Source organism: Balaenoptera acutorostrata, chromosome 2 (assembly GCF_949987535.1).
Source record: "Balaenoptera acutorostrata chromosome 2, mBalAcu1.1, whole genome shotgun sequence".
Classification (NCBI taxonomy): Eukaryota; Metazoa; Chordata; class Mammalia; order Artiodactyla; family Balaenopteridae; genus Balaenoptera; species Balaenoptera acutorostrata.
The window spans coordinates 55,637,377-55,664,302 of NC_080065.1; the positions used below are offsets into that span (position 1 = coordinate 55,637,377).

The 26,926-nt window shown below is 38.1% G+C and overlaps 1 protein-coding gene across 2 annotated transcripts in view; it reads left to right on the forward strand.

The window, feature by feature from the left end:
• Nucleotides 1-26,926, forward strand: part of NLN (neurolysin) — a 97,525-nt gene that overhangs the window by 51,754 nt on the left and 18,845 nt on the right. For both annotated transcript variants that reach the window (XM_007176017.2, XM_007176019.2), the window contains 6 exons: nucleotides 2,133-2,240; nucleotides 5,069-5,171; nucleotides 5,786-5,946; nucleotides 10,758-10,893; nucleotides 12,923-13,289; nucleotides 21,103-21,304. In XM_007176017.2, coding sequence (XP_007176079.2) covers nucleotides 2,133-2,240; nucleotides 5,069-5,171; nucleotides 5,786-5,946; nucleotides 10,758-10,893; nucleotides 12,923-13,289; nucleotides 21,103-21,304 — 1,077 coding nt within the window. The remainder of the gene's footprint in view (nucleotides 1-2,132; nucleotides 2,241-5,068; nucleotides 5,172-5,785; nucleotides 5,947-10,757; nucleotides 10,894-12,922; nucleotides 13,290-21,102; nucleotides 21,305-26,926) is intronic.

The window sequence follows — 26,926 nt, forward strand, 5'->3', positions numbered from 1 at the left end:
CCTAATTCAGAGCTGATTTTTCTCAGAACATCCTTCTACCTGTTTACACTTGGATTACCTATTTGGGGAGATAGGTAGTTTTACCTAATTTAGACCAGGAGTTTTGAGTTTACTGTGCCGAGTACACTTTCAGGCTTTCTGAAGTAGCAGCCCTGCTACTCCCAGATATGGCAAGTCCAGGCCCACTGAGTATGAGAGCCCATCCTGATCAAGCGTTGGAGTAGAGTAAGAATTCTGCTTACATCAGCTGGTGAGGCTTATGATGAGCCTCTGTGCTAAGCTCAGGGCCACATGTGACCAGGTGAATGCCAGGAACCCAAAAACCCACGCTGCTGTCCAGCTGTGTGCCTTGCTTCTGCCTTGGCCCACTGCCCAGGTGGGAAGATCCTCTGCTCTGGACCTCAACCTGATCACTTGGGTCCTCACAGTGTACCCAGCCCTTGCCGGGCCCTGCTCACCAGGGATTTTTTTTTCCTCCCTTCCACTGCATATAGCTACTGCCTAGATTCTCCCCAATCTTACAACTTGTAGTATCATCCTGTCTAGGGACTCCTGTTGCCATGCCCCATATCTCAGTACAGACTTCCTGGTGCTGTTAAAGCCAGCCTCAGTCAACCCACGTTAATCACATCCATATGAACACTGTGATTTGAACTGCTGGCCGTCTCTGAGGGAATCAGCCCACAGCCCAGCTATCTCCCTAGCCATTCTGGGTTTCTTGCCATTGCAGGCACCTGCTGCCAGGATCCCAGTATGTGCCAATACCAGCTAGGGAGGGTTCCCACTCCACTCATGCCAGCGTGCTCAGAAATTCTCCAAGGGCACAGAAGGGGTTATTATGGAAAAAGGGGTCTAACTGTTCTCTGCCCCCACTGAGAATAAACTCAGAGGAAACTGTGAGTAATGTATGCATAACAAGTGCTTTAGTACTATGACACAAAATTATTTATTGGCAGGTAAAGTGAGATACAGATTGTTGTATTAAGTAGGACCCTCAGTTAAAATACAACTCTCTGTTTACCTGCTGCAACAAAATATAAAAAATTACGAGACCTATTGCAGCAAGAGCCTTTTACCAGCAGTCTAAAATGCAGACTCTAAAGCTAAGCACAGTCCTTTTAAAGATCTGATTAGGTGGGAAAATATAAAGCTTGGGGTGAACAGCACAAGTCTTTCACGGAGAGAGTGTAACCAGAGTAGGTCTCTGAGGCTGGGAGGGCTCTAAGGCTCTAGAGACAGAAGTCCCTCGTTGGCTCTCAACCACACTGAATCCTTTGCACCTGTTGAATCTGTCTGGAGCCCCTTTCCTCCCAGGGACCACAAACTAACCAGCCACCCAGCTGTGCCATGTATATTCTGCCACGTGTTTTGAAGAAACATCTGGTGTGTTTACCATCTTGCTGTGGCCGGGGGAATTTTCCACTCTCCTTCAGGGCCCTCCGTCCTTTTGAGTGAGTGTCCTTTGCGTTGCTGCATGTAGGTTCACATGTACTGTCCAGCTCTCCTCCTCTTTGTGCCGTGCTAACTCATTTTTCCCAGATACTTGCCCACATGCAGCTTGATGTGGTCCCTTGATCTCTCTTACCAAATGACAGTAAGGCATTTTTGAAGTGTTGGAAGCCTTTTGCTGGGGTTCTATCCAGCTGTCCTTGTTTGGTATGTTGGCAAAAGAGTCCTACTCTCCATTTTTGGAGAATTTGCCCATTATTTCTATTTTTGCCTCTCAAGTGGAACCAGGTTAGCAAATGATAGAAAATTAAATCCAGATGATTTGTGATAAGAAATATGTTTTGTGAAAAAGACTACTCAGTCATAAAGAATGTTTTATGAGATTATGCAAATGTTCCCTATTATCGCATTTTCAAGTGGTACAGGCACGCCTGATTCTGATGCAAGGCAAGGAAATTCTGGTTAGCTTTTTATTTATTTAATTTTTCAGTTTTAAATAAGCAGGAGCTCACTGAAGCATAAAAGAACATAGGTTTTCAAAAAGACCTGCCTCATAATCACCTGTGTACTTCATAGCCCACCAGAGATGATGAATAAATTTTGCTGTTGGCCTCATAGTTTATAATTTACCCATGCACCGTTGTAACAGAAATCAAAGAGGTTGTCACATTCTTTAATTTCAGGAAACGTGTGATCTGGGAAAGATAAAGCCTGAAGCCAGACGATACTTGGAAAAATCAGTGAAAATGGGAAAAAGGAACGGGCTCCATCTTCCAGAACGAGTACAAAATGTGAGTTTGTTTCCTTTTCTTATTAGAAAACAAAAGAATAGATAAAACAAAATACAACAAAAAACAGGAAATAGGGAAACACATGTTTGTAATATGGGAAATAACCCATAATACAAATCAGTTTACAATGTATTTAGTAGTTAATGATTTTTTTTTTTAATTTTATTTATTTATTTATTTATTTTTGGCTGTGCTGGGTCTTCGTTTCTGTGTGAGGGCTTTCTCCAGTTGCGGCGAGTGGGGGCCACTCTTCATCGCGGTGCGTGGGCCTCTCCCGTTGCAGAGCACAGGCTCCAGACGCGCAGGCTCAGTAGTTGTGGCTCACGTGCCCAGTTGCTCCGCGGCATGTGGGATCTTCCCAGACCAGGGCTCGAACCCGTGTCCCCTGCATTGGCAGGCAGATTCTCAACCACTGCACCACCAGGGAAGCCCAGTTAACGATTTTAAATTCCACAACTCCTATTAACCTCATGATGACTGACAAACAACTGATAACTTAATTGTTCTTTAATCCTGTCAAGGTTTTATTTGTTTCATGTGTGCCAGGCTTATTTTCCCTGCTCTAGTGTACATTCTCTGGTAGCTAGTTCAGATCTTAATAGTTGATTTGTATTCTTACTCCCTTGTTCATAAAGAGACAGGGCACTGGTAATAAAATCCCTATGATGGAGAGTTTTCAAACCAGCATTTTGGAATGGAATACCGCGTGAGTAATATATGCTCCTTAAAGGCAGAGAGATTAGCTTTTCAGACTTTCTCCTTTGTCTAATACCATTCAGATCTTTCAGTTTCAGAAGTAAACTCAGCTGCAGAATTAACTCATTCTTCTGGACAGGATATATAACCCATGATTTATTTCCAGGTTATTCTTCTCGCCAGTAGAACTGGAAACTAGTTGGAAAGAAATTCAAACCAAGTGATGTCAGCATGGTAGATACATGTGAAGGCACCACTGAGATATGGGCACCTTTCCTCCATCAAAATGCCCTTCAGACACCTTGTATCTTCTTCATCCTAGTTACAGGAGAAGTGTGACTGATCTCGCTTTGCCTTCATGAACATTGTAATAGTCAACCCTGTTGAAACAGTCCGAACAATAGAAGAGTTTTATTTGCTTGTATAAGCGGAAGATCCAGAGGCAGTTGGGGTTCAGGAGTTAGTTTGAGTCAGATGCTCAGTGGTGTCATTGGCCACCTGATTTTTCTATTTCTCTACTCTGTCTCCTTCAGTGTTAGTTATCCAAAGGCTGGCTTCCTTTTATTACTAAAATGGCTGCAAATATAAAAACCCCACCATCCAGAAGGACATAGAGAAGCCCACATTAGACCTCCCCTCATGTCTTAATGGCCCAGATGGGATCACATGCCTAATCCTGAATCCTTCTTTAGTCAGGGGAATGCCAGGCCTGGGTTTCCTGAGCCAGTCACTGCTGCAGTGATGATGGGATTACCTGACTGGTATAGAGGTCACACCCTGGACTTCAGATAGGATCCTGTCCCGCCTAAATTGCATGGCTGCTGTAGAGTTGGGGAGAAGTGGAAGGGAGCTGGGGACACGACCAGAGTGTCCAAAAATGACACTGCACAGTATGTGTTAAGTCTCAAATTTATTGTGTATACGAATTACCTGGAGGGCTTGTTAAAGCTCTGATTATACAAAGCCCCACCTCTGAGAGTTTGTGTTTCAGCAGGTTTGGTATGGGTCTCGAAATTGGCATTTCTGGACTTGGGTGGTGCAGTGGTTAAGAATCAGCCTGCCAATGCAGGGGACACGGGTTCGAGCCCTGGTCCAGGAAGATCCCACATGCTGCGGAGCAACTAAGCCCGTGCGCCACAACTACTGAGCCTGCGCTCTGGAGCCCACATGCCACAACTACTGAGTCCGTGTGCCACAACTACTGAAGCCCACATGCCTAGAGCCCATGCTCCGCAACAGGAGAAGCCACCACAATGAGAAGCCAGCGCCCTGCAATGAAGAGTAGCCCCCGCTCGCTGCAACTAGAGAAAGCCCTCACGCAGCAACAAAGATCCAACGCAGCCAAAAATAAATAAATAAATAAATTTATTTAAAAAAGAGCATTTCTAACAAGTTCCCAGGTGATGTTGATGCTTCTGGTCAGAAGCACACTTTGAGAAAGTGTGCGGTTTATGTAAGTTTTATTATCTAGCACTTTTAGAAGAGTGGGACAGGTTAATAAATTATCTCATGTGGTTTCTTGTGGTGTTCTTTCTGTTGCTTCCTTTGATCTCCCAGCTAATACTTTTTTTTCCCACCTAGTACTTTTTATGTAAATGTTAGGGCCCATAAATCGCCTTTATTTACAAATGCTCTATAAAACTAAGACATAATCTTGTTTTCCAAACAAACCATAGAAGTAATCACTCAGTTCTTATCTCTTGGCTTACTTCAGTACCCAATACTGATTTACTAAATTAAAATTTAGAATTTGGAAAGATTCGAAGTGTTAATTATTAACAGGCTACTAGATACATTCATTCACTCAGCAAGCTACTTACTATGTATGTGCTATATGCCAGAGTCTGCTTTGACTATACCTCCTAAATGTATTTAGTTCTTACAAATTTACGCCTAATTTCTAACACATCACCAGGATTGCTTTTTTGTACATATTACATACAAATACTCATGGACACAATGTAGAAGACTGCAGAAAACTATGGTATCAAGCACATCTCTAAGAAAGTACTTCCTGAGAGTTGGGTACAGAACCCAGTCTTCATATAAAAGTGAAACTTACTTGACTGATGGCAATAAAAATGAAAATTTCATTTTATTGCTAAGGTCCTGCATTTGTATCTTTGTTTCAGGAAATTAAAGCAATGAAGAAAAGAATGAGTGAACTATGTATTGACTTTAACAAAAACCTCAATGAGGATGATACCTTCCTTGAATTTTCCAAGGCTGAACTTGGTAAAGTTTTGTTGTTTTTTAGATTAAATCTGTAATTTAGGCAAATAATGTCACCTCACAGTTTGCCAAATCAAAGTTAGAAGAATTCTTTTTAAAATGTACCTTCTACAGAACCCACCACCCCTTCTACAAAAAAACACAACCAAACCATGTCTAGATTTTAGGCTATAAGAATGTATACTGTTTCTAGAGACAGTCCAGAAGAAATTTCATAATCTTTCTTGGTAACTTATGCTAGTGTTTAACAGCCTTCAGTGCTTTGAATTTTTTTTTTGCCTCACAATGTCCTCTACATTGTAACTTAAACTAGTCTTTCCTTATTCTGTGATGGATTCTTCTTGGCTTAATTTTGCCTGTTCTTCATCAAAACGCCATCTATACAAGCTCACTGAAGCCTGTTCATATTTTGAATTACCATCTCCCAGGCCACCTGTCCTCTAACTGCCACCCCCATTACAATAACGTCAAAGCGATATTATAAGGATTGTCATGATTTTACTTGAATTTCAATTACTCCACAAAATTCCTAGAGCTTCTTAAAGGCACCATGCCAATGCTAAATAAACCAATAATGAGTGGAAAAATTGAAGTACGAGAAAATGATTTTTTTGCAGGTGCTCTTCCTGATGATTTCATTGACAGTTTGGAAAAGACAGATGATGACAAGTATAAAATTACCTTAAAATATCCACACTATTTTCCTGTCATGAAGAAATGTTGTATCCCTGAAACCAGAAGGAAGATGGAAATGGCTTTTAATACAAGATGCAAAGAGGTACTATAAATGTTTGTCTTTCTTTTGTTTTTATGGAAGATTTTAAGAAAAGGGTTTGCTTTGTTTACCAATGTTGAACCAGAGGCTGATTCCTCTGTGTGAATTTCTATTTGTGTGAAGGTTATGCCTCCTAAATCCTCAGACTTACAAGACACCTTTTTCCTTGTTCTTTGGCAACCTGCTTGGTATGGCCATAGGCTAAGCTGTTCTAATACAAATAGAATGGATTAAAGAAACTAAAAGTTGTGTTCTTCTTCCAAGTCAACAGTCCAGGTCTGGCGGGATACCTCTGTCTCCTCAACAAGTGACTTCTAAGGCAGTTGTCACCATTTTCCAGCCTGTTGGGAAGAGGGAAAATAAAACACAGAGCAAGCATCTTTAAGAAGAAGACCTGGAAATGACATCCATCTACTCTATTCACATCCCACTGACCCAAATTCCAGCATATAACTGTATCTAGCTGCAGGGGACACTGGGAAATATAGTCTTCAGTTGATAGCCATTTGCTCAGCTGAGGGCATTCTATCACTAAAAGGAAAAAAAGGAAGAATTAGAAATGAATTCTAAGAGTCAACTAGCCAGCTTCACCACAGTCTGCCTCTCTGGCTATCCTAGTAATCTTGAGCACCCTTTTTTTCCCCACATAGAACCCATTCACCGTATGTCAGATCCCAACCAGTTACTGCCTTTAGCTCAAAGACCAGGATCTGTGAGTGGTACACAGTCCTCCCCAGTTATACCTTCTCGTGATCTGGCCGCGTGTGAAAGGTTAGAAAACTTGTCTGGCCCGCTCACCTCCACCACGTACCCAGTGGTAGAATAGGAACAGAAAACCACACTAAAGACTCCCATTTGGAAAAGGAAAGAATGGGAAACAAAGCAAGCCCATACCAATTTTCAGAAACAATTTGGCAGGAATTGTGAGGATTCCGAGCTCTGGTGAAGTTCCTGGGATAGCCCTTTGGACTTACTTGGGTCTCCTTTCTAGCAGGAATTCCTTTAACAATTGTATGCCATGGCCCCTGGTTTTGCCTGCAGGGAATTCTTTCTTGTCCGTTACCTTCCATGACCATATCCTGGGCAGCTGCTGGTATAGATTCCTGCTGATGCCAGTTTTGAAGCCTGAGGGTTGCTTTTGTAAGCCAGGCTTAATGATATCTTTGGTAATAAAATTCCCTCAAAAACTTAACAGCTTTCTTATCTGTTTGCTTCCAATGAGATTCATGTTAAAATAACAACACCCAAAAACCGCTTTTGGTCATAGCCCTCAAATCCACCTATCTTTCCTTATATACAGGCTCCTGTATGGTGTCCATCCTGCTGTTCTTCAATTTAATGGAGTCTGCTTCAGGGCCCTCTGAAACAGTAGGCTTGAGGGGGAAGGCAGCACCCTCGCACTAATCTTCACAGTTCAGTAACTCTGAGTGGCAGTCTTTTCTCCTGGTCTCCGGAGAACAGAGCAATTACCTTTTCCAGTCACCTGAAGCCCCACATCAGGGGCCACAGGCAGAACCTCTCTTAGCAGAACTCTTTTCCCTCCATCTTTGCAAACTGACCAATCCTCACTTGAGCTCTCTCTCATGTAATCTTTCCAAAAGCAACAAATACCAACAAACAGACACCAACATTATTAGTTTTCCCAAGCAATTACCCTAGAGCTAAGACCCAGTAGGTGACTGGCCTGCCTTCCTAGTTATGGCGAGCAGCAGTTTTAACAAATGTTATCCATGATATCATGAGGATTACCAGCTTTCCACTTGACAGCATCTGTGTCCTCACCTTCCATTCCTGTACACTTTTCATTTGGGTTATAGCAGCACCCTATTCCTACTATTAGTCTCTGTGGGTATTAGGCTACAGGTTAAACAAATGTGCAAAGTCAACCAAAAGCCCAGTGACTCAAATAAGCTAAAAATTATTTTTCTTCAGAAAGGATTAGTGGATACCAGGGGCTAGGAGACTGGGGAATTATTGCTTAATGGTTACCAAGTTTCTGTTTAGGGTGTTAGAAAAGTCTTGGAAACAGTGGTAATGGTTGCACAACAGTGTAAATTATAATTGGTGCCATTGAATTGTACACTTAAAAATGGGCGAAAATGGTATATTTTGTGTTAGGTATGTTTTAGTACACTTTTTTTTTAAGGTTTATTTCTCTTGCAACTAACAGTACAGAGGTGAGGGGTCCAGAGCTGGAAGACAGCTCTGCTGTCCTTAGTATATGGCTTCCAAGGTCATTGTTCTCATCTTCAGTTCACAGCTAGCGAGACAAGCATCTATAAAGAGATGACCCAAAAATTTCACTTATCACCTCATTCGTATTCCGTTGTCCCATTGTGTATCACATGGCCACAGCTAGCTTTAAGAAAGGCTGGGAAAGGTAGTCAGGTGACCGTGTGTCCAGCAAAAACTCAGAGAATTCTGTTACTAAAAGGAAGAATGGGGGAATAGATATTAGGAAAAAATTGGCAGTCTAGGGAGAAGGTCTAGGGAAACTGAAGAAGGGGGCCAAGACTAGTTTGAAAAACTCAAACTAGTTAACTTTAGAACTTGGAGAATTGTATTGTGTTTCTCATATCCATGTTTCCATTCTCATTTTAAAATAATAATAACATAATTATATGGTGTTTGCTCTTGTGCCAGGCATTTTTCTATGCATTTTACTTATATTCTCACTTAATCTTCATGATCACCCTATGTTGTAGCTACTTTTATTATCTACATCTTGCAGATGAGAAAACTGAGGCTTAGGAAGATTAAGGGACTTGCCAATAATTAGACAACTAGTAAATGGTGGAGCCAAATTTTGAACCCTGGTAGTCTGACCTCAGAGTATGATCTTCCTTAGAAGCATGTCTATAAATAATTTGATGATTTAATAGTAGATCTTCTTTGACCTCAACGTTTATTTACTTTCTCTAGGAGATTATTTTTTCCTTTATTGTTAAGAAAACAATAAAGCAATATCATTATTTGCATTTTAATACAAATAAAATATATAAAATGTTTGTAATAATTTGAGCAAAATCCGTAAAACATTTTTAAGCATAGAGTTCTGTGGCGTTAAGTATATTCACATCGTTGTGCAGCCATCACCACCATACATCTCCAGAGCTTTTTCATCTTTCCCAACTGAAACTCTGTACCCATTAAACACTAACTCCCCATCCCCCCCCACCCCAGCCCCTGGCATACATCATTCTACTCTCTGTCTCTGTAAATTTTACTCATCTAAGAACCTCATGTAAGTAGAATCCATACAGTAGTTGTGCTTTGGTGACGGACTTATTTCACTTAGCATAATGTCTTCTAGGTTTATCCATAATTTCACATGGGTCAAAATTTCTTTCCCTTTTAAAGCTGCATAATATTCCATTGTATGTATATATCACATCTTCTTTATCCATTCATCCATTGATGGACATTTAGGTTGCTTCTGCCATTTGGCTATTATGAATAATGCTGCAGTGAACACGGGTATACAAATACCTGAGTCTCTGCTTCCATTTCTTTGGGATGTATACCCAGGAGTGGAATTTCTGGATCATATGGTAATTCTATGTTTAATTTTTTGAGAAATCATAATACTGTTTTCTACAGCTGCTGTACCATTTTACACTCTCATCAGATATAAAGGTTCCACATTTTCCACATCCTCACCAGTGTTTATTATTTCCCTTTTTTCTATTTTTTAAAATATTTATTTATTTTTGGCTACATTGGGTCTTCGTTGCTGTGCGCAGGCTTTTCTCTACTTGTGGCAAGTGGGGGCTACTCTTTGCTGCAGTGTGCGGGCTTCTCATTGCGGTGGCTTCTCTTGTTGTGGAGCACGGGCTCTAGGCATGCAGGCTCAGTAGTTGTGGCTCGCGGGCTCTAGAGCACAGGCTCAGTAGTTGTGGCACATGGGCTTAGTTGCTCTGCGGCACGTGGGATCTTCCCAGACTAGGGCTCGAACCCGTGTCCCCTGCATTGGCAGGCGGATTCTTAACCACTGTGCCACCAGGGAAGTCCTTCCTTTTTTTTAAAATAGCCATACTTATGGGTGCAAAGTTAAAGTGGTAAATTTTGTATTATGTATATTTTACCACAATAAAAGAAAAATTTTAAGTACCAATATTTGGTGCAGTATTGACGAGATAAATGTGGAATCAGTATAGTCCTTAAGAATATGTTTTTAGGGGCAGGACGAGAATAAAGACGCAGACCTACTAGAGAACGGACTTGAAGACATGGGGAGGGGGAAGGGTAAGCTGGGACGAAGTGAGAGAGTGTCATGGACATATATACACTACCAAATGTAAAATAGATAGCTAGTGGGAAGCAGCCACATAGCACAGGGAGATCAGCTCGGTGCTTTGTGACCACCTAGAGGGGTGGGATAGGGAGGGTGGGAGGGAGGGAGATGCAAGAGGGAAGAGATATGGGGATATATGTATATGTATAGCTGATTCACTTTGTTATAAAGCAGAAACTAACATACCATTGTAAAGCAATTATACTCCAATAAAGATGTTAAAAAAAAAAAAGAATATGTTTTTACTCAAATTTAGCAGTGCCTAAAATTTTGTTAAGACCTTCATAGCTATCTCCTGAGACTTAAAAAGTCAATTATTTCAGAAATAAAATTGGATCATGAATCCAGAAAAAAGTCTGCAACACTGAAATGGAATAACTTACTAGAAGTTGAGATGGTCTAAAAATATTTGACAGTTTTACCAACCTGAAAGCAATGTAGAAACTCTTCTTTTTAGTGCTTTGGATCCAGTTAATTATTAACCTTTATTTTGGTTTTTATTATTGTTGTCTATTACCAGGAAAACACCATAATCCTGCATCAGCTACTCCCACTGCGGGCCAAAGTAGCCAAACTGCTCGGCTATAGCACACATGCTGACTTTGTCCTTGAAATGAATACTGCGAAGAGTACAAGCCACGTAACAGCCTTTCTAGGTTAGTCTTCTTTTCTTAATCCCTTGTATATTGCCATTTCTCTTTTTCTGTGACTGTTTTGCTGCATAGTACCAACTTGACAGAAGGCCTCAGAACTTAATATGCCCTTGAGAACATTCTGCTTTTCATTCATGCAAGAGAAATGTATTGGTCACCTACTATATGTTAGATACTGTGCTTGGCCCTAAGAGTTGCTCATTGTTTATATTACTATTATGGTCCTTGCTTTATTCTATTTGTATCTTGACGGGGATTTTTATATTAATTTCTAAGAAGATATCTAGGGACCTACAGAGAGAGGATTAGCCTGTTGTATGAAATAAGCTGACAAATAGGACATAAATGAAAATAGAGCATATAGAAACAAAAAGTATTTTATATTCCAGAAGCCACTTGTTGATACATAAAAGAATATAAAATAATATGCATCAAAACTGTTATCTAATAACTATCTTCACATTCATTTAAAATCACTTTTTCATTAATCTTTTTAAAACCATAGAGCTTATGTCCATGACATTTAGTCAGTGGCACTCTATCACCCTTACCCCTCTCAATCTCAGTGTCACTATTCCAACAGTCACTCTGGTTTTCTCTTTCATTTTAGTGAAAATGGTTGAATAACATAACCATTGCAAAAATACTAATTTTTGTTTTAATCTTCTCTAATCAGAGTTTACCAGAGTATGATTTATTTTTTAACTTTCTCATTGACCCCTTTCAGACTTTATTCACCTTTAACAACTAGTGTATAATTTTATTAGCTTAGTTAAGTTGGAGATGATTAATAATGTGTCAGAATCAGCATGCAGCCTGCAATTTAGTCCTCTGTGTTCTCAATGGCCATACTTTGAATTATTAATGTGTATGCTGACATCATATACGACATGTAGCAGGTGTTGCACAAATAGTAGCTGTTCATTATTATATAATTCATTTATTCATTCAGGAGACATTTATGAAATAACTGCCCTGTATTAGTGTGCATGATACACGGTTGGACTATAGAAAGGGCTAAGGCAAGGTTCTTTCCTCAATGAATTTTCCGCTGAGCGGAAACAACAGAGATGTGAACCAGTAATTGCCATCTGTTCTGATGTATTTTATACAAGAGATTGGCTTGGGGAGTTAATAGGTTTGGTGAGAATGTTTCCTTTAGTGGTGACTGTGTATACTGAAAGTTTTCCTTAATAATACCTCATTAACTTAATTTTTTAAAAGCAGTTTTCTCTCTAATCAGAATTGCATCTCTCTATATCTTCTCTGATTTTCCTCTTTTTGTTTCGCAGCACTCCTCAAGCCGCTGCCTTCACCTCACACCATGGGGATGCCCCTTACAGAGGCAAAGCTTTTTATCTTACATATGTAGCAAATTGTGGAAAATAAATACATAATAAAAGCATACTCCTTTAGCCAAATACACTGCAATAGTCAAAAACTGACCACAGTGTTAAATTGCAGTATGCATCTAAAAAGTAGAATTGCCATGTCCAAATAGACCTTCTTCATAGGAATGGGGTAGTGATTAACTAAACCCATGGCTATCAAAGGCAATGAACAGTTTTCAGTAATTCTGACCACAGGTCACTTCTGATTTGTTTTCCCTAGGTCTCTGAGGAGCCTAACCTCATTGAAGAATAATCACGTACATGAGTTTAGTTTCACTATCGCTTCGTTCCCTGAATTATAACATTCTTAAGGCAGAGTTCTCTGAGATAAACTTCAGCTTTGTTGATGCTGTAAGGAAGTTGTGGCCTGATTTGGGTTGTGCAAAAAAAAAAAAAGGGTGAAGAGCCATAAAATAAATTACCCTGAAGAGAACAGCAGTGCTGTCATAATAAAGCCTGCTTTCCTCTCTCCCTCCCTCCCTTCCTCTCCCCTTCCTTCCACCCTTCCTTCCTTCTTTTCTCCTGATGTATCTGTATTGAGTGTGACAAAGGAGGAAGCACCATGCTAAAATACTGGTGGTATGTATGAATATGCTTGCTTCCAAGAGCAATGAATTGCCAACTTTTCCCTCTCCTCACAGATGATTTAAGCCAGAAATTAAAACCCTTGGGTGAAGCAGAACGAGAGTTTATTTTGAATTTGAAGAAAAAGGAATGTGAAGAGAGAGGTCTTGAATACGATGGGAAAATCAATGCCTGGGATCTATATTACTACATGACTCAGACAGAAGAACTCAAGTACTCTGTAGACCAAGAGATCCTCAAGGAATACTTCCCAATTGAAGTGGTCACTGAAGGCTTACTGAACATCTACCAGGAGCTGTTGGGACTTTCATTTGAGCAAGTGACAGATGCTCATGTTTGGCATAAAAGTGTTACACTTTACACTGTGAAGGATAAAGCTACGGGAGAAGTATTAGGACAGTTCTACTTGGACCTCTATCCAAGGTACTGAGGATCACCATGTTGGAAGGGACCTTAGGGATTCAGCTCCTACCCAGATTAAGATTCTTGTCTTTCATAATTCTCATATGTGATTCCTAGTAAAGGGATTAAAAATGTGGGCTCTGAAACCAGAATGTCTGGCTCCATCACTTACTAGGCAGGTTACTTAATTTTTCTCTGCCTCAGTTTCCTTACCTATATTAGGGTCCTATGAAATGGGAATACCAATCATACCTGCTTTGTAAGGTCGTTGTAAGGACTAAAATGGTTAATTACATGCAAAGCTTTTAGAAGACTACCCAGCACACAGCAAGTGCTTAATAAATATGAGCTTCTATCATCATCATCATCATCTAGGATCGAACCTGGGCCCTTGGCAGTGGAAGCACAGAGTGCTAACCACTGGACCGCCAGGGAATTCCCTGCATTTCTTAATTTAAAATGGACCTCAAAATGTTTATTATTCAGGTGATCTGTCTGCCAGTACTCTTAAGTCTATGTCCACTCCCTTCAGTCTGGCTGAAAGGCAGCACAGTATAAAGGAATAGCAAAATCTTGGCGGTCAGTCAAACTTGAGTTGGAATGCTTGAGTGACATAACCTTTATGAGTCTCTATATCCACCTCTATTATATGGGAATGATGTTTGCTTTACAGGTTTGTTTTGTGCGTTAGACTATATATGCTAATCACCCAGCCTGGGCATTCAATCAGTAGTAAGAATTAAAAATATTATTATTATTGTCTCTGTAGCATGTAGTAACTATGGACTCCACAGTGTTTCATCAGACATGAAAGGATTTGGATTACTTTCTCTGTAGGCTGCTTTCTAAAACAAAGCCAGCCTGTTGCAGTTTTACTAACTAGGCCAGAGTAAATTATATCAATAGCATCTCTCTAGATCAGCAGCACATACAAGTTCGTAACCTCCTGATTTTTCATGACTTCAGGAAGGAGGCTGGTTAACTATTGTCAACCAGACAGGAGGCAGAGTTGTCTGATCCCACTGCTTTATGGACTTACTTTCACTTCTGATATGATCTAAAAATAAACCCATGTCAAATTGGATAAGTCTATTTTTAATTGAAGAGTGTCAGGATACAGTTTTAGGCCAAGAATTCTTTCAGGGGAACTCCTTCAGCATTGGAGCCTCCTATAACTGTCCCCGGATTCTCTTTCCATGGCCAAAGATAGCAAGTCTGGCTACCCCATCCTGCTGTTTCTTTGCCAAGATATAACTGGTGTCTTTTGTTCTCAGAGATCTGGCCATTGCTTCCAGCACTCAGGTATGGGGACCAGAGAGTGATGTTTTGTGAGGGTAGTGACCTAGTTAATATTCACTTTCTGTCACCTGACGTGCTTGCTTCTTGTTTTCTTTGTCTACTTGACTCAAAAACAGGATATTTGTAGTAGGTTAGGAAAGACCAGTTTCTTCTTTTTTTAAATCACGTATCAATTTTTATTCATCAAACACTGAGATTCTCAAAACAACAGGAAAAAAAAAACCTCTAATGGTTCCAACATAAGATTGCCAGGTATAAGGGCATCTTTTTAAATCACCATCATTTTATAAACACAACGTAAAAAAGACATACTCTCAGAGTAAGGAAACCTTTGATATTAAATAAATCAAGTTTATTTTTAAAAAAGAAAGATAAAAACCCCTCAATGGCACTGATTTTTAAATTGGTTGAAAGTCCTTATGGTGTTTCATAATGGACCAAGATGTATAAAATATAACAGGATAAACACCTTGCAGATTAGTTTGTTTTCCCCGGTAAAAATAATATTTATAGATCTGTGTACCTGTTTAAACAATTCAGTCTAACTACATGAAATCATTCCAGAAACACTGATGGGCCCATTGAACATCCAGAGGCTGGACCGGCTGAAAATGTTATCAAATTCAGTGCACGGTTTCTGGTGTACATGTCCGTCGGTTCTCTTCCCTTCTCTCCCCTCCTCTGTCTGCCTTCCCTTCCCATGTCCCTGCTCACTCCTAGCTCAGCCTGACACAGTTCTTTTCTGTTGTTGTTGTTATTTATTTATTTTTACTTATTTATTTTAAACAGACTTTATCTTTTAGAGCAGTTTTAGATTCACAGCAAAACTGACCCTAAAGTACAGAGATTTCCCATATATCCCCTGCCCCGCACATGCAGAGTTTCCCCCATTTATCAACGTCCCCCACCAGAGTGGTACATTTGTTATAACCTACTTTGACACATCATTGTCACCCAAATTATATTCGGGTTCACTGTTGATGTTATACTTTCTTGGGATTTGAAAAAACATATGTGTATCTACCATTATAGTATCATACAGAGTAGTTTCACTGCCCTAAAAATCCCCTGTGCTCAGCCTCTTCATCCCTTCCCCCACCACCCCAGCCCCTGGCGACCACTGGTCTTTTTACTTTCTCCATAGTTTTGCCTTTTCTGAAATGTCATACAGATTGAATTATACAGTATGTAGCCTTCTCAGATTGTCTTCTTTCATTTAGCATTATGCATTTGAAGTTCCTCCATGTCTTTCCATGACTTAATAGCTCATTTCTTTTCTTTTTAGCACTGAATAATATTCTGTTGTCTGGATATACCACAGTTTATTTATCCATTCATCTACTAAAGGACATTTTGGTTGCTTCCAAGTTTTGGCAATTATGAATAAAGCTGTTATAAACATGTGCAGGTTTTTGTGTGGACATAAATTTCCAGTCCCTTTGGGTAAATACCGAGGAGTGCAATTGCTAGATTGTATGGTAAGAGTATGTTTAGTTTTGTAAGAAACCACCAAACTGTCTTCCAGAGTGCATGTACCATTTTTGCATTCCCACCAGCGATGAATGAGAGTTTCTATTGTTCCACATCCCTGTCAGCATTTGGTGTTGTCAGTATTCTGGATTTTGGTCACTCTAATAGGTGTGTAGTGGTATCTATCTCATTGTTGTTTTAATTTGCATTTCCCTGATGACATATGATGTGGAACAACTTTTCATATACTTAACTACCATCTCTGTATCTCCTTTGAGGAGGTGTCTGTTAAGGTCTTTGGTGTATTTTTTAATCAGATTGTTTGTTTTCTTATTGGTGAATTTTAAGAGTTCTTTGTATATTTTGGATAACAGTCTTTTATCAGATGTCTCTTTTGTAAATATTTCCTCACAGTCTATGGCTTGTCTTATCAATTTCTTGACAGTGTCTTTCTCAGAGCAGAAAATTTTCATTTTAATGAAATTCAGCTTATTAATTTTTTTTCTTTCATGGATTGTGCCTTTGGTGTTTCATCTAAAAAGTCATTGCCAAACCCAGGGTCATCTAGATTTCCTCCTATGTTCTAGGAATTTTGTAGTTTTGCATTTTGCATTTAGGTCTGTGATACATTTTTGAGTTATTTTTTGTGAATGGTGTAAGGTCTGTGTCTCGACTCATTTTTTTGCATGTGGACTTCTAGTTGGTCCAGCATCATTTGTTGAAAAAAGTGTCTGTGCTCCATTGTCTTTATCTGTGCCTTTGCCCTTTTGTCAAAGAGAAGTTGACTATATTTATAGAAGTACATTTTTACTTTCCAAATATTTGGGTATTTTCCAGCTAGCCTTCTGTTATTTCTAGTTTGGTTCTGTTATTGTTGGAGAATGTACTTTATATCCTTTGAATTCTTTTAAATTGTTTTGATTTACAGCCAACATGTAATTAGTCTTGGTGAATGTTCCATGTGCACTTGAGTATTTGTTTTCTGTTGTTAGGTTGAGGGTTCTATAAATGTCAGTTAGGTGAAGATGACCAATAATGTTGTTCAGGTTTTCTATATCTGAGCTGATATTCTCTCAGCCTGTTCAATTAACTACTGAGAAAGGAATGAAGTCTCTAAGTGATTTGTCTATTTCTTCTTTCAGTTCTATCGGTTTTTGCTTCATGTATTTTTTTTAATTGAAGTATAGTTGATTTACAATGTGTTAATTTCTGCTGTACAGCAAAGTGATTCGGTTATACATATATATACACAATCTTTTTTATATTCATTTCTATTATGATTTGTCACAGGATATTGAATTGTTTAGTATATTTTGAAGCTCTGCTTTTAGTTATATACATATTTAGAATTGTTATATCTACTTAGAGAACTGTCCCCTTTATCGTTATATAATGTTCCTTATTATCTTTAGTAATATTCCTTGTTCTGTTTGTTTGCTATTACTATAGCCATTCAGCTTTCATTTGATTAGCATTTGCATAGTGTATCTTTTTCCATCCTTTAACTTTTTACCTTTGTCTTTTTATTTAGAGTGGGTTTCTTACAGACACTGTACTTGGTGCTTGCTTTTTTATCCACTCTAATAATGTTTTAATTGGCGTGCTTAGGAAACTTACATTTAGTATAACCATCTTACTTTTTGTCCCATCTATACTTTCCCCCCTTTTCTGACTTCTTTTGGGTTGATAGGTTTTTTTATGATTTATTTTTTTATCTACCGTTGGCTTATTATTTACATCTCCTTTTAATATTTTTAAATTAAAAAAATTGCCTGAGGGTTTAAAGTATATATCAATATCTTTAATTAATCACAGTCTACCTTCAAGTTATATTATTTCTTATCATTTGTACTATCGTTGGCCTACATATTATTTTCACATATGCTTAACACCCAGTGCATTGTTAGTATTATTGATTAGTCAACTATTATTCACAGCAATTCAAAATAGATTGTAATATATCTTCATTTATTATATTTTCAGCACTAATTGCTTTGTAGATACAAGATTAGAGTGGTGTCACATCCCTTCTGCCTGAAGAACTTCCTTTAAAATTTCTTGTAGTTAAAGTTTGTTGGTAATATATACCAGTTTTTTTTGAGAAAGTCTTTCCTTTAATTTCTTTTGTGAAGTATATTTTTTACTATTTATAGAATTCTGGGTTCACAGGTATTTTCTATCAGTACTTTAAAGATGGCATTCCATTGTCTTCTGGCTTGCATAGTTTCTGACAAGAGATTGGCTGTAATTCTTACTGTGTTCTTTTTTGTGTTCTTACTGTGTTCTGTACTGTGTTCTTTTCCTCTGACTGCCTTCAAGATTTTCTCTTTGTTCCTCTCTTTCAGCAGTTCCATACACTTAGGCATATGGGATAATTTTTTTTCTTTTTTCTTTTTTTGGTTGTTTGCTTTGTATTTGTCTTCCTTGGTGTTCTTTGAACTTGTTGGATCCGTGGTTTAGTGTTGTTAATTTTGGAAAATTCTCAGCTATTCTTTTGGTTTTTGGGGGGTTTTTTTGGCCCATGCCACACGGCTTGCAGGCTTTTAGTTCCCCAACCAGGGATTGAACCCAGGCCCTCGGCAGTGAAAGCGCAGAGTCCTAACCGCAGGACCACCAGGGAGTTCCCTAATTTTGGAAAATTCTCAGCTATTCTTCAAATATTTCTTCTATCCTGTTCTCTATTCTCCTTTGAAATTCTACTTACATATATAATAGATCATTTGATATTGTCCTGCAGCTCTTGAGTCTTTGTTTTGTTTTTTGTTTGTTTTGTTTTGGGCACCCTTTTAAAAATCTTTGTGTTTTAGGGTAATTTCTATTGGCCTATCCTTTGGTTCAGTGATTCTTCCCTTGGCTGTGGGAAGTCTATCAATGAGACTATCAAAGGCATTCTTCATCCCCATTACTGTGCTTTTTAGTTCTAGCATTTTCATTTTATTCTCATAGTTTCCAGCTCTCTGCCAAAATTATCCATCTGACTGTGCATTTTCCTCCAGAATCTTTAACATTTAACATTTAAGTTATTGTAAATACTCTGTCTGATAGCTCCAACATCTTTGTCATATCTGAGTCTATTTTTCTTGCTCTCTTTGCCTCTTGACATTGTGTCTTTTTTCCTTGCATCTCCATGTGCCTTACAATTTTTTTTTTAAGTCAGACACTTATATTAGACAGGAAAGACTAAGGTAAATAGTTTTTATACCTGGCAGTGGGCACATACGTACTTCTGCTAGGCCTTTAATGTGAGTGTTTGACTCATTCCATTTAGTAGTTGAGCTGGGTTTGGACCTTGTTATTGCTATGGTTAACCTCAGTGAACCCAAAGCTTCAGATTCCTTTATGTGTTTAGGATGAGAGCTTATTTGCCAGAGTTTTCCTCAGTGTCTGTTCCACTTAGTTTGAGGTTGTTCATTTGTGCTGTGCCTTAGAGCAGGTCTCTTTTCATGCTCTTGTTCCTCTCCCTGCAGTAGACTGCTATTGTTTATTACTGGATGCCTATTAGCCTGGAAAGGGGAGGGTCTTTTCTGTTGTTCAGTCTTACCCTGGGTCTGAGGAGTAGACCTATTTAGTGATACTGCCCCACCCTCAGCTGTAGGTCTGGGCCCAGGATGTTTTCCTGCCCTACCTTCAGGAATAGAGTGTTTTTTTCTGTTACCATCCCCCCAGTGGCAGTGGGTTTTTACCAGTGCTCTTAGGGCAACAGGGTTTGTTGCCTTTCCATGAGAAGTTCAAGGCTCGTGTCCACTAGGAGAGAGGTGAAATGGATCTAGGCAATGCTCCCTTCCACCAGGCTTGCATCAGCACTGATTCTTTCTCAGAGCTCTCATCCTGCCCCTGTCCTTTTTGTGTGTACTCAGTGAGGTCTAAGGAGAAGACCCTGCAAATGGATGCAAAATTTCCCTTATCTAATAACTCCTAGTGGTTCCCTATTTTTGCTGGTCCACCATCAACCTTTATCAATTTGTTAAAAATTTTCTTACTGGTGTCTGCAGTGTCTGCCCCAGGTTAAAAACAAACAAACAAAAAACCAAAAAAGTGCTTGCTTCTTTTCTCTTTCTCCTTGGAGGCATCTGTCTTAGATAGATTGTAGGTTGGTTGCCTTTCAACCTTCACTTTCTGATGGGTTCAAGAAAAGTTGTGATTTGCAAATTGTCCAGCATGTTGTTGTAAGAATAGCAGCAATGCCCTTTTCAGCTTTCTACATCTTAATAGGAAGCAGTAAAAAGACTAGTTTGTTTTTGTTTTTGTTTTACCTGAATAACTTCAGGAAAAAACAGTTATGAGTCACCAAGAAAAGATAATACAGAAAAAGATATACAAATCAAAACATCAAACTAAAAAATTCACACTGAACCTGAATGTACGTTCATGTTATGAGCAAAGAAAAAGGGAGGAAACCTATCCCTGTAATAAAGTCTAATGGCCCATAGCTTTTGAGAGCTACCATCACTGGTATCACATTGTCCTAGAATAGATGACTTTATAGTATAATTTATGCTTTTTCCAAGACTAACTAAAAGCATTCTGTTTCAAAAAAGGCCTGTCTGGTTTATAAAAGGAGCTCATTTAATTATGAGTACTGATTCTTCCCTCATTGAATAAAAGGACAATATTACTGTCTGGATTTTAGTTTTTATCAGTTTTTTATAATCAATTTTAACCTTAAGGAAAAACTACCTAGTAAGTCAAACTCCATTATTTCACTTTTGCTTCAGCACTGTTTAGTGTTTAATGACTCTATCTTTGAAGACGAAAAGCAGGAGCTTGTTACAATAAATTGGACATTCAGCTGTACCCTACTTGTGTGTATTCTTAATTCATATTAAGATTTCAACAAAAGAAACCTTGGAAATATAACTCATATCAAGTGATGGTGGAGTTTTTGTTTGTCTAGTTTTCGTTGTTTCATTTCAACAAAACATCGACCTACTTTGTAAAAGGTGAATTAAATGTTTCAAAGCATCTTCTGTTATCAAATATGGTTAAATGACTGAGAGAGGCCATGCCAGTGTTGTTGCCAGAGAAGAGTGTTTGTATCTCACCCACTGTGATTCTGGTTCCTTAGGGAAGGAAAGTATAACCACGCAGCCTGCTTCGGTCTCCAGCCCGGCTGCCTCCTGCCTGATGGGAGCCGCATGATATCTGTGGCTGCCCTCGTGGTGAACTTCTCACAGCCACTAGCAGGTCGTCCCTCTCTCCTGAGACACGATGAGGTGAGGACTTACTTCCATGAATTTGGTCACGTCATGCATCAGATTTGTGCACAGGTGAGTGATTTTTTTTTTTTTTTTTATGGTAGACCTACTGATTGCTTTTCCAGATTTTTTTTCCACCGATGTCAGAAACATGTTTCTTAACATGCTTTCTCAGAATCTGAACATGTTCAAAAATTTCATAGGCCTTCTGCAAAAACACAAAATTTTTCTGACTATGTTTCACAACATACTTTTACTCAGAGATTGATCCACTAATGAAAGAAAGAGCTTCACTGAATACCACCCTATGAAAAAAAAAACGAAAACTGTCGTTAAGGAAGGGTTACAAATACTGTGTTTTTTCCTTTTAAATCTTTTCCTCATAGGAATTTGGTGTAAGCTTCAGAGATAAACTGTGCTGTAATCTGTCTCTTCTGCTTATTAATGCTTTGTTTAGTTCAATGGTTTTCATTCATCCAGACTCTGTACTCCTTTTTTAATAATAAATATTTTGTAACACCTTCCTTTACTAGCCTTCAATTAAAATCGCAAATAGCACGGTATAACCATGGGGAGAATTTACTAAGAAAGAGAATGTGTGTGTGCAGCGGATTGCAACTAATTTCTCTTTATTTTTAAAAATGAAAAGTGTATTTATTCTAAACTTTGTAACATAGTCCAGTAAACTAGGCCCACACTATTCTAGGATGAACCATATGAACATGCCAATATTTAACCACTGTTGACATACGAAAACATCTAGTTCAGTTGTTCAGCCTAACAGTTTAAAAAACTGATATTTACAGAAGTGGAGGGGCAGTTTTCCAAATTTGAAATATCCATGCATCTCTAAAGATGAACTTTTTAGAAATAACCTCTTTATCAGAATAGTTTTAGGTTTACAGAAAAGTTGCAAAGACAGTACTCCTCACCCTGTTTCCCCTACTGTTAACATCTTATAGTACATTTGCCACAACTAAGAAGCTAACAGCATTGGTACAGTACTCCTAACTAAACTCAACACTTTATTTGGATTTAACTAGTTTTTCCCTAGCGGTCTTTTTCTATACAGATAATTTTTTTTAATCTATGCAATGTCCTCACTGCATAAAAGAAAGCATTTTGTTTATGTTTTTCAAATTGTAATGCCTGGGCATGGCTGTGTAGTAAGACATAATGAAGTATTCAGGTTATACGTGAATGACCCTGAATCTTGCAGCAAAAACTTCAGACTGATACGTAAGCGGTTTGTTTTGTCCATTAAAGTCCAAGAATGGTATAGTCAGTTGTCTTAGTTCAGATTGCTATAACAGAATACCATAGATTGGGTGACTTAAAAATAACAGAAATTTCTCACAGTTCTGGGAGCTGAAGTCCAAGATCAAGGCGCTGGCAGATTTGATGTCTGCTGAGGACCTGCTTTCTGGTTCAGAGATAGCACCCTCTCACTGTGTCACATAGTGGAAAGGAGCTCTCTGGGATCTCTTTTATAAGGCACTAACCCCATCCATAGGACTTCACCTTCGTGACTTCATCATCTCCCAAAGGCCCCACCTCCTACCATCACATTGGGGGTTAGGTGTCAACATACGAATTTAGGGGTGGGACACAAACATTCAGGCCTCAATAGTGACATGATTTTCCAAAATGGTGACTATCTCTTGGGACACTTCCAAATAGAAAGTAATCTTACTTTGATTTACACAATTGATTCTAGAAGTTAGAGTCTTGGAAACTTTAAGTGTGCAAAAAAATTTTGTAAAAATATGTGCAATAAATAGAACTACCATACGACCCAGCAATCCCACTACTGGGCATATACCCTGAGAAAACCATAGTTCAAAAAGAGTCATGTACCAAAATGTTCATTGCAGCTCTATTTACAATAGCCAGGACATGGAAGCAACCTAAATGTCCATCGACAGATGAATGGATAAAGAAGATGTGGCACATATATACAATGGAATATTACTCAGCCATAAAAAGAAACGAAATGGAGGTATTTGTAATGAGGTGGATGGAGTTAGAGTCTGTCATACAGAGTGAAGTAAGTCAGAAAGAGAAAAACAAATACAGTATGCTAACACATATATACGGAATCTAAGGAAAAAAAAAAAAAGGCCATGAAGAACCTAGTGGCAAGACAGGAATAAAGACACAGACCTACTAGAGAATGGACTTGAGGATATGGGGAGGGGGTGGGGTGAGATGTGACAGGGTGAGAGCGTGTTATGGACATATATACACTACCAAACGTAAAATAGCTAGCTAGTGGGAAGCAACCGCATAGCACAGGGAGATCAGCTCTGTGCTTTGTGACCACCTAGAGGGGTGGGATGGGGAGGGTGGGAGGGAGGGAGATGCAAGAGGGAAGAGATATGGGAACATATTGTATATGTATAACTGATTCACTTGGTTATAAAGCAGAAGCTAACACACCATTGTAAGGCAATTTTACTTCAATAAAGATGTTTAAAAAAAAAATATGTGCAATGGAGTTAGTTTCTAGGCTCACTTAATTATAGATTTTTCATTTATATGAATGTCCAGCAGGACATATGAATGACATGCAGAATAGGGAACAATTTTTTATTGTCTTGACATGTACAGTTCAGTCCTGGACATCCAGCATCCCACGCCCAGAGCAGCCCCTAATCATTGTAATAACCAAAAATGTACCCACTCTTTTTCAGAATACTACTATCACTTTTGTTAAAAAAAAGTATTTAGTTCTTTGAACATTTTATCTTTACATTCTGGTGTTTCCATGTTTTATTTTAAAAAACAGAGGGGACTCCGATATGAATCTATTCAGATAAATAAATCCTAATATACTGATATAGCCATTTCTACTCTCTGTTTAATCCAAGGAAAATAAAGCTTTCAGAATAACCTAAATTTTCTTTCTTAGGTAATTTTAAAGTCTATTTTCACAGCAATAGGGTTCCTGAAATATTTATTTTCCATCAGTGTTCATTCTATGACTGACATTTCCTTTAATTAGGATAAGTCTAGGTTCCATTTTTCTCAAGTGATTTTATGAATAATTTGGAAAAGTCAAATATTTTTCTTAATTTCAGACTTAGGTTACTTAGATTATCTAAGATCTTAGTTATGTATTTGTACACAGATAAACAATAGTCTGCTTTTAGAACAGTGGATCTTAACTTCTTTGGATCTGAGAATCTATGAAAATATGATTTAAGCTATAGATACCTCTTCCAGAAAAATGCACATACACTTACACAGTCAGATTTCTACCTGGAATTTCAAAGGCACACCGACCCCCTGAAGCCCAGACCATACTGAATTCCAAGTTAAAAACTGGGTTAGAGCAGTTTCCTCCTTTATTTGGATGTTGATTATCAGCTAATGATTTCTGAGGAAGTAATTTGGTGTCTTAATCACATTTATTAAAATAATACTGATCCTCAAATAGGGTTTTCCATGCTTTTGATGCATGTTCTTGTGTTCAAACACAGCCCTCTTATAACCTTAATATTGTATGCTTATCATGTATTCACGATACAGTTCTCTACAACTCTGTTATTCTCATTTCTTACAGTAATTTTGATTCTTTGTAATACTCATTTTAGTACTGGAAAATAACTGTCTTGGTATTATTTCATTTTAAAGCTCTGTGACTCATGAATGAAATGTATATACATATATATATGAATGAACTATATATGAATATATAATTATATATATGACCAAACATATATATGACTGAACTACACACATGACTATATATGAATCAGTATGTATACTGATATACTGATGATAGTATATATACTGATATTCTGCTGATAACATATTTACTGTTGATCAATATATATACTGATGAATGAAATACATGTATGTTTCATATATACACATATATATAAATCAACTATATATATGAACATATATATATGACAACTATACATATGAATATATACATGAATCAGTGTATATACTGATGATGAATGATGTCTCTTTCTTGAAACAGTAGATTATATTCAGTTCTTAGAATTTGCCTAACCTTCTTGAACACGAAATGTGTCATACAGATGAATAGTGTATTAGTACAGTCCCTTGCGTGGTCATCACCTAATGACATTATCTTCGAACAATCTCTTGTTTGTCTGTTAATCCTTTCAAATGTCCTGTAACGTTTTAAGATCTTTTAAAGTAACGTATTTGAAACCAGTGATCACTGCTTTTGTCTTAAAAGTAACAGACGCACAAAAAAAAAAAAACAACAAAAACAAACAAACAAAAAAAAAACAGACGCAGATCCATATATTTGCAGCTTTATAATGATTTCAAAACCTTTTGTACCGACCTAAAGTAGATGGCAGTGAAAAAGGAGTTTAATAGTTTCTGTGTTCAGTAATACTTCTGACTTATCTGAGAAATATATAGTGAATTTATAAGTTTGCCATACATATTCAGTAGATTGGTTTTAAGATATGGCAGCCAAGTGTTTGAGTTCTCCACTGTGGCAGTTTGCAAGTTTGATGACCAGAAGAGCTTGCTAGAGCTTGTCATAGTAATATTTAAATATGTCAGCAGGAACATCCAGTTTTCAAACATGTAGATGGACTAGTTCAAGGTGTCTACTATCTCATCATTCAAGAGAATGAGTTTCACTCATATTTTTGTGTTTACACTACAGGGTAGATAATTTTGAAGATAGCAGTCAGGAGGTGGCATCCTTAGTATCTGTTCCTGTTTCATGGCTTTCTTGTGGTTTGGGCGTCAGTAATCGCTGGACTTTTGAACTTCCTGTAGAAAAGAAGAGTAATGCTTCTTAACAGCCTCCATTGTGATGTCTCTGTGTTGGTTGTGCATTAAGAGCAGTAATGAGTTTTAGACTGTTAGAGATCGTTATTTTAAAGCAACACATGAGAATCACAATAAAGCCTTATTAAAGTGAAAGAAAAACTTCACATTTCACATAATCTGTTATTTCATCTAAAGACTAGTAGAGCATCTTGTCTGCTTTAAATATTGTGGATTAGATGTTGTTTTAAATAAATGTAGCCTATATCAGTTAGGAAGGCACCCTAGTGTTATGAAAAGAGCACTGGATTAAAAATCACCCGTGTATTTGTAGGCCTGGCTACGTGACTTTTGGCACGTTTTCTGACCTCCTTGGGCCATCTCTTTTTTCTTATTCATAAAATAAGAAACAACAACAATTCTCATATCTGCTTCCCTGGAGTGCTGATGAGATTAAATAATGTGTGAAAAGGTACTTGGGAAAGAATAAAGTACCATACATGTTTGAAGTGTTCTTGTAACTATGCTTATATATAATTCAACTCTTTTGAAATCAATAAGTAGCATACAGGTCCAATTGAGGCGGGGGAAAAGATTGCCATGAGGAAAAGCACTGTCCCTTCAGATTTTAAAGAGTTCACAAATGCTTACCCGCCATGGGTTTTGGGTGAAGATCTGTGGAAGGTGATTGGAAAACATCACGTTTGTATTTTTGTTTTGTTTTAATGATTACTGCCTACTTAGAAGTTTGATTCCTGGAGCTGGAGCAGAATGAGCACTTTATTTATGTATTTATTTATTTTTGAAAGTATCTTTTTTTTTTTCTTTTTTTGTCTGAGCCACACAGCTTGAGGGGTCTTAGGTCCCTGACCAAGGATTGAACCCGGGCCCTCGGCAGTGAGAGCACAGAGTCCTAACCACTGGAAC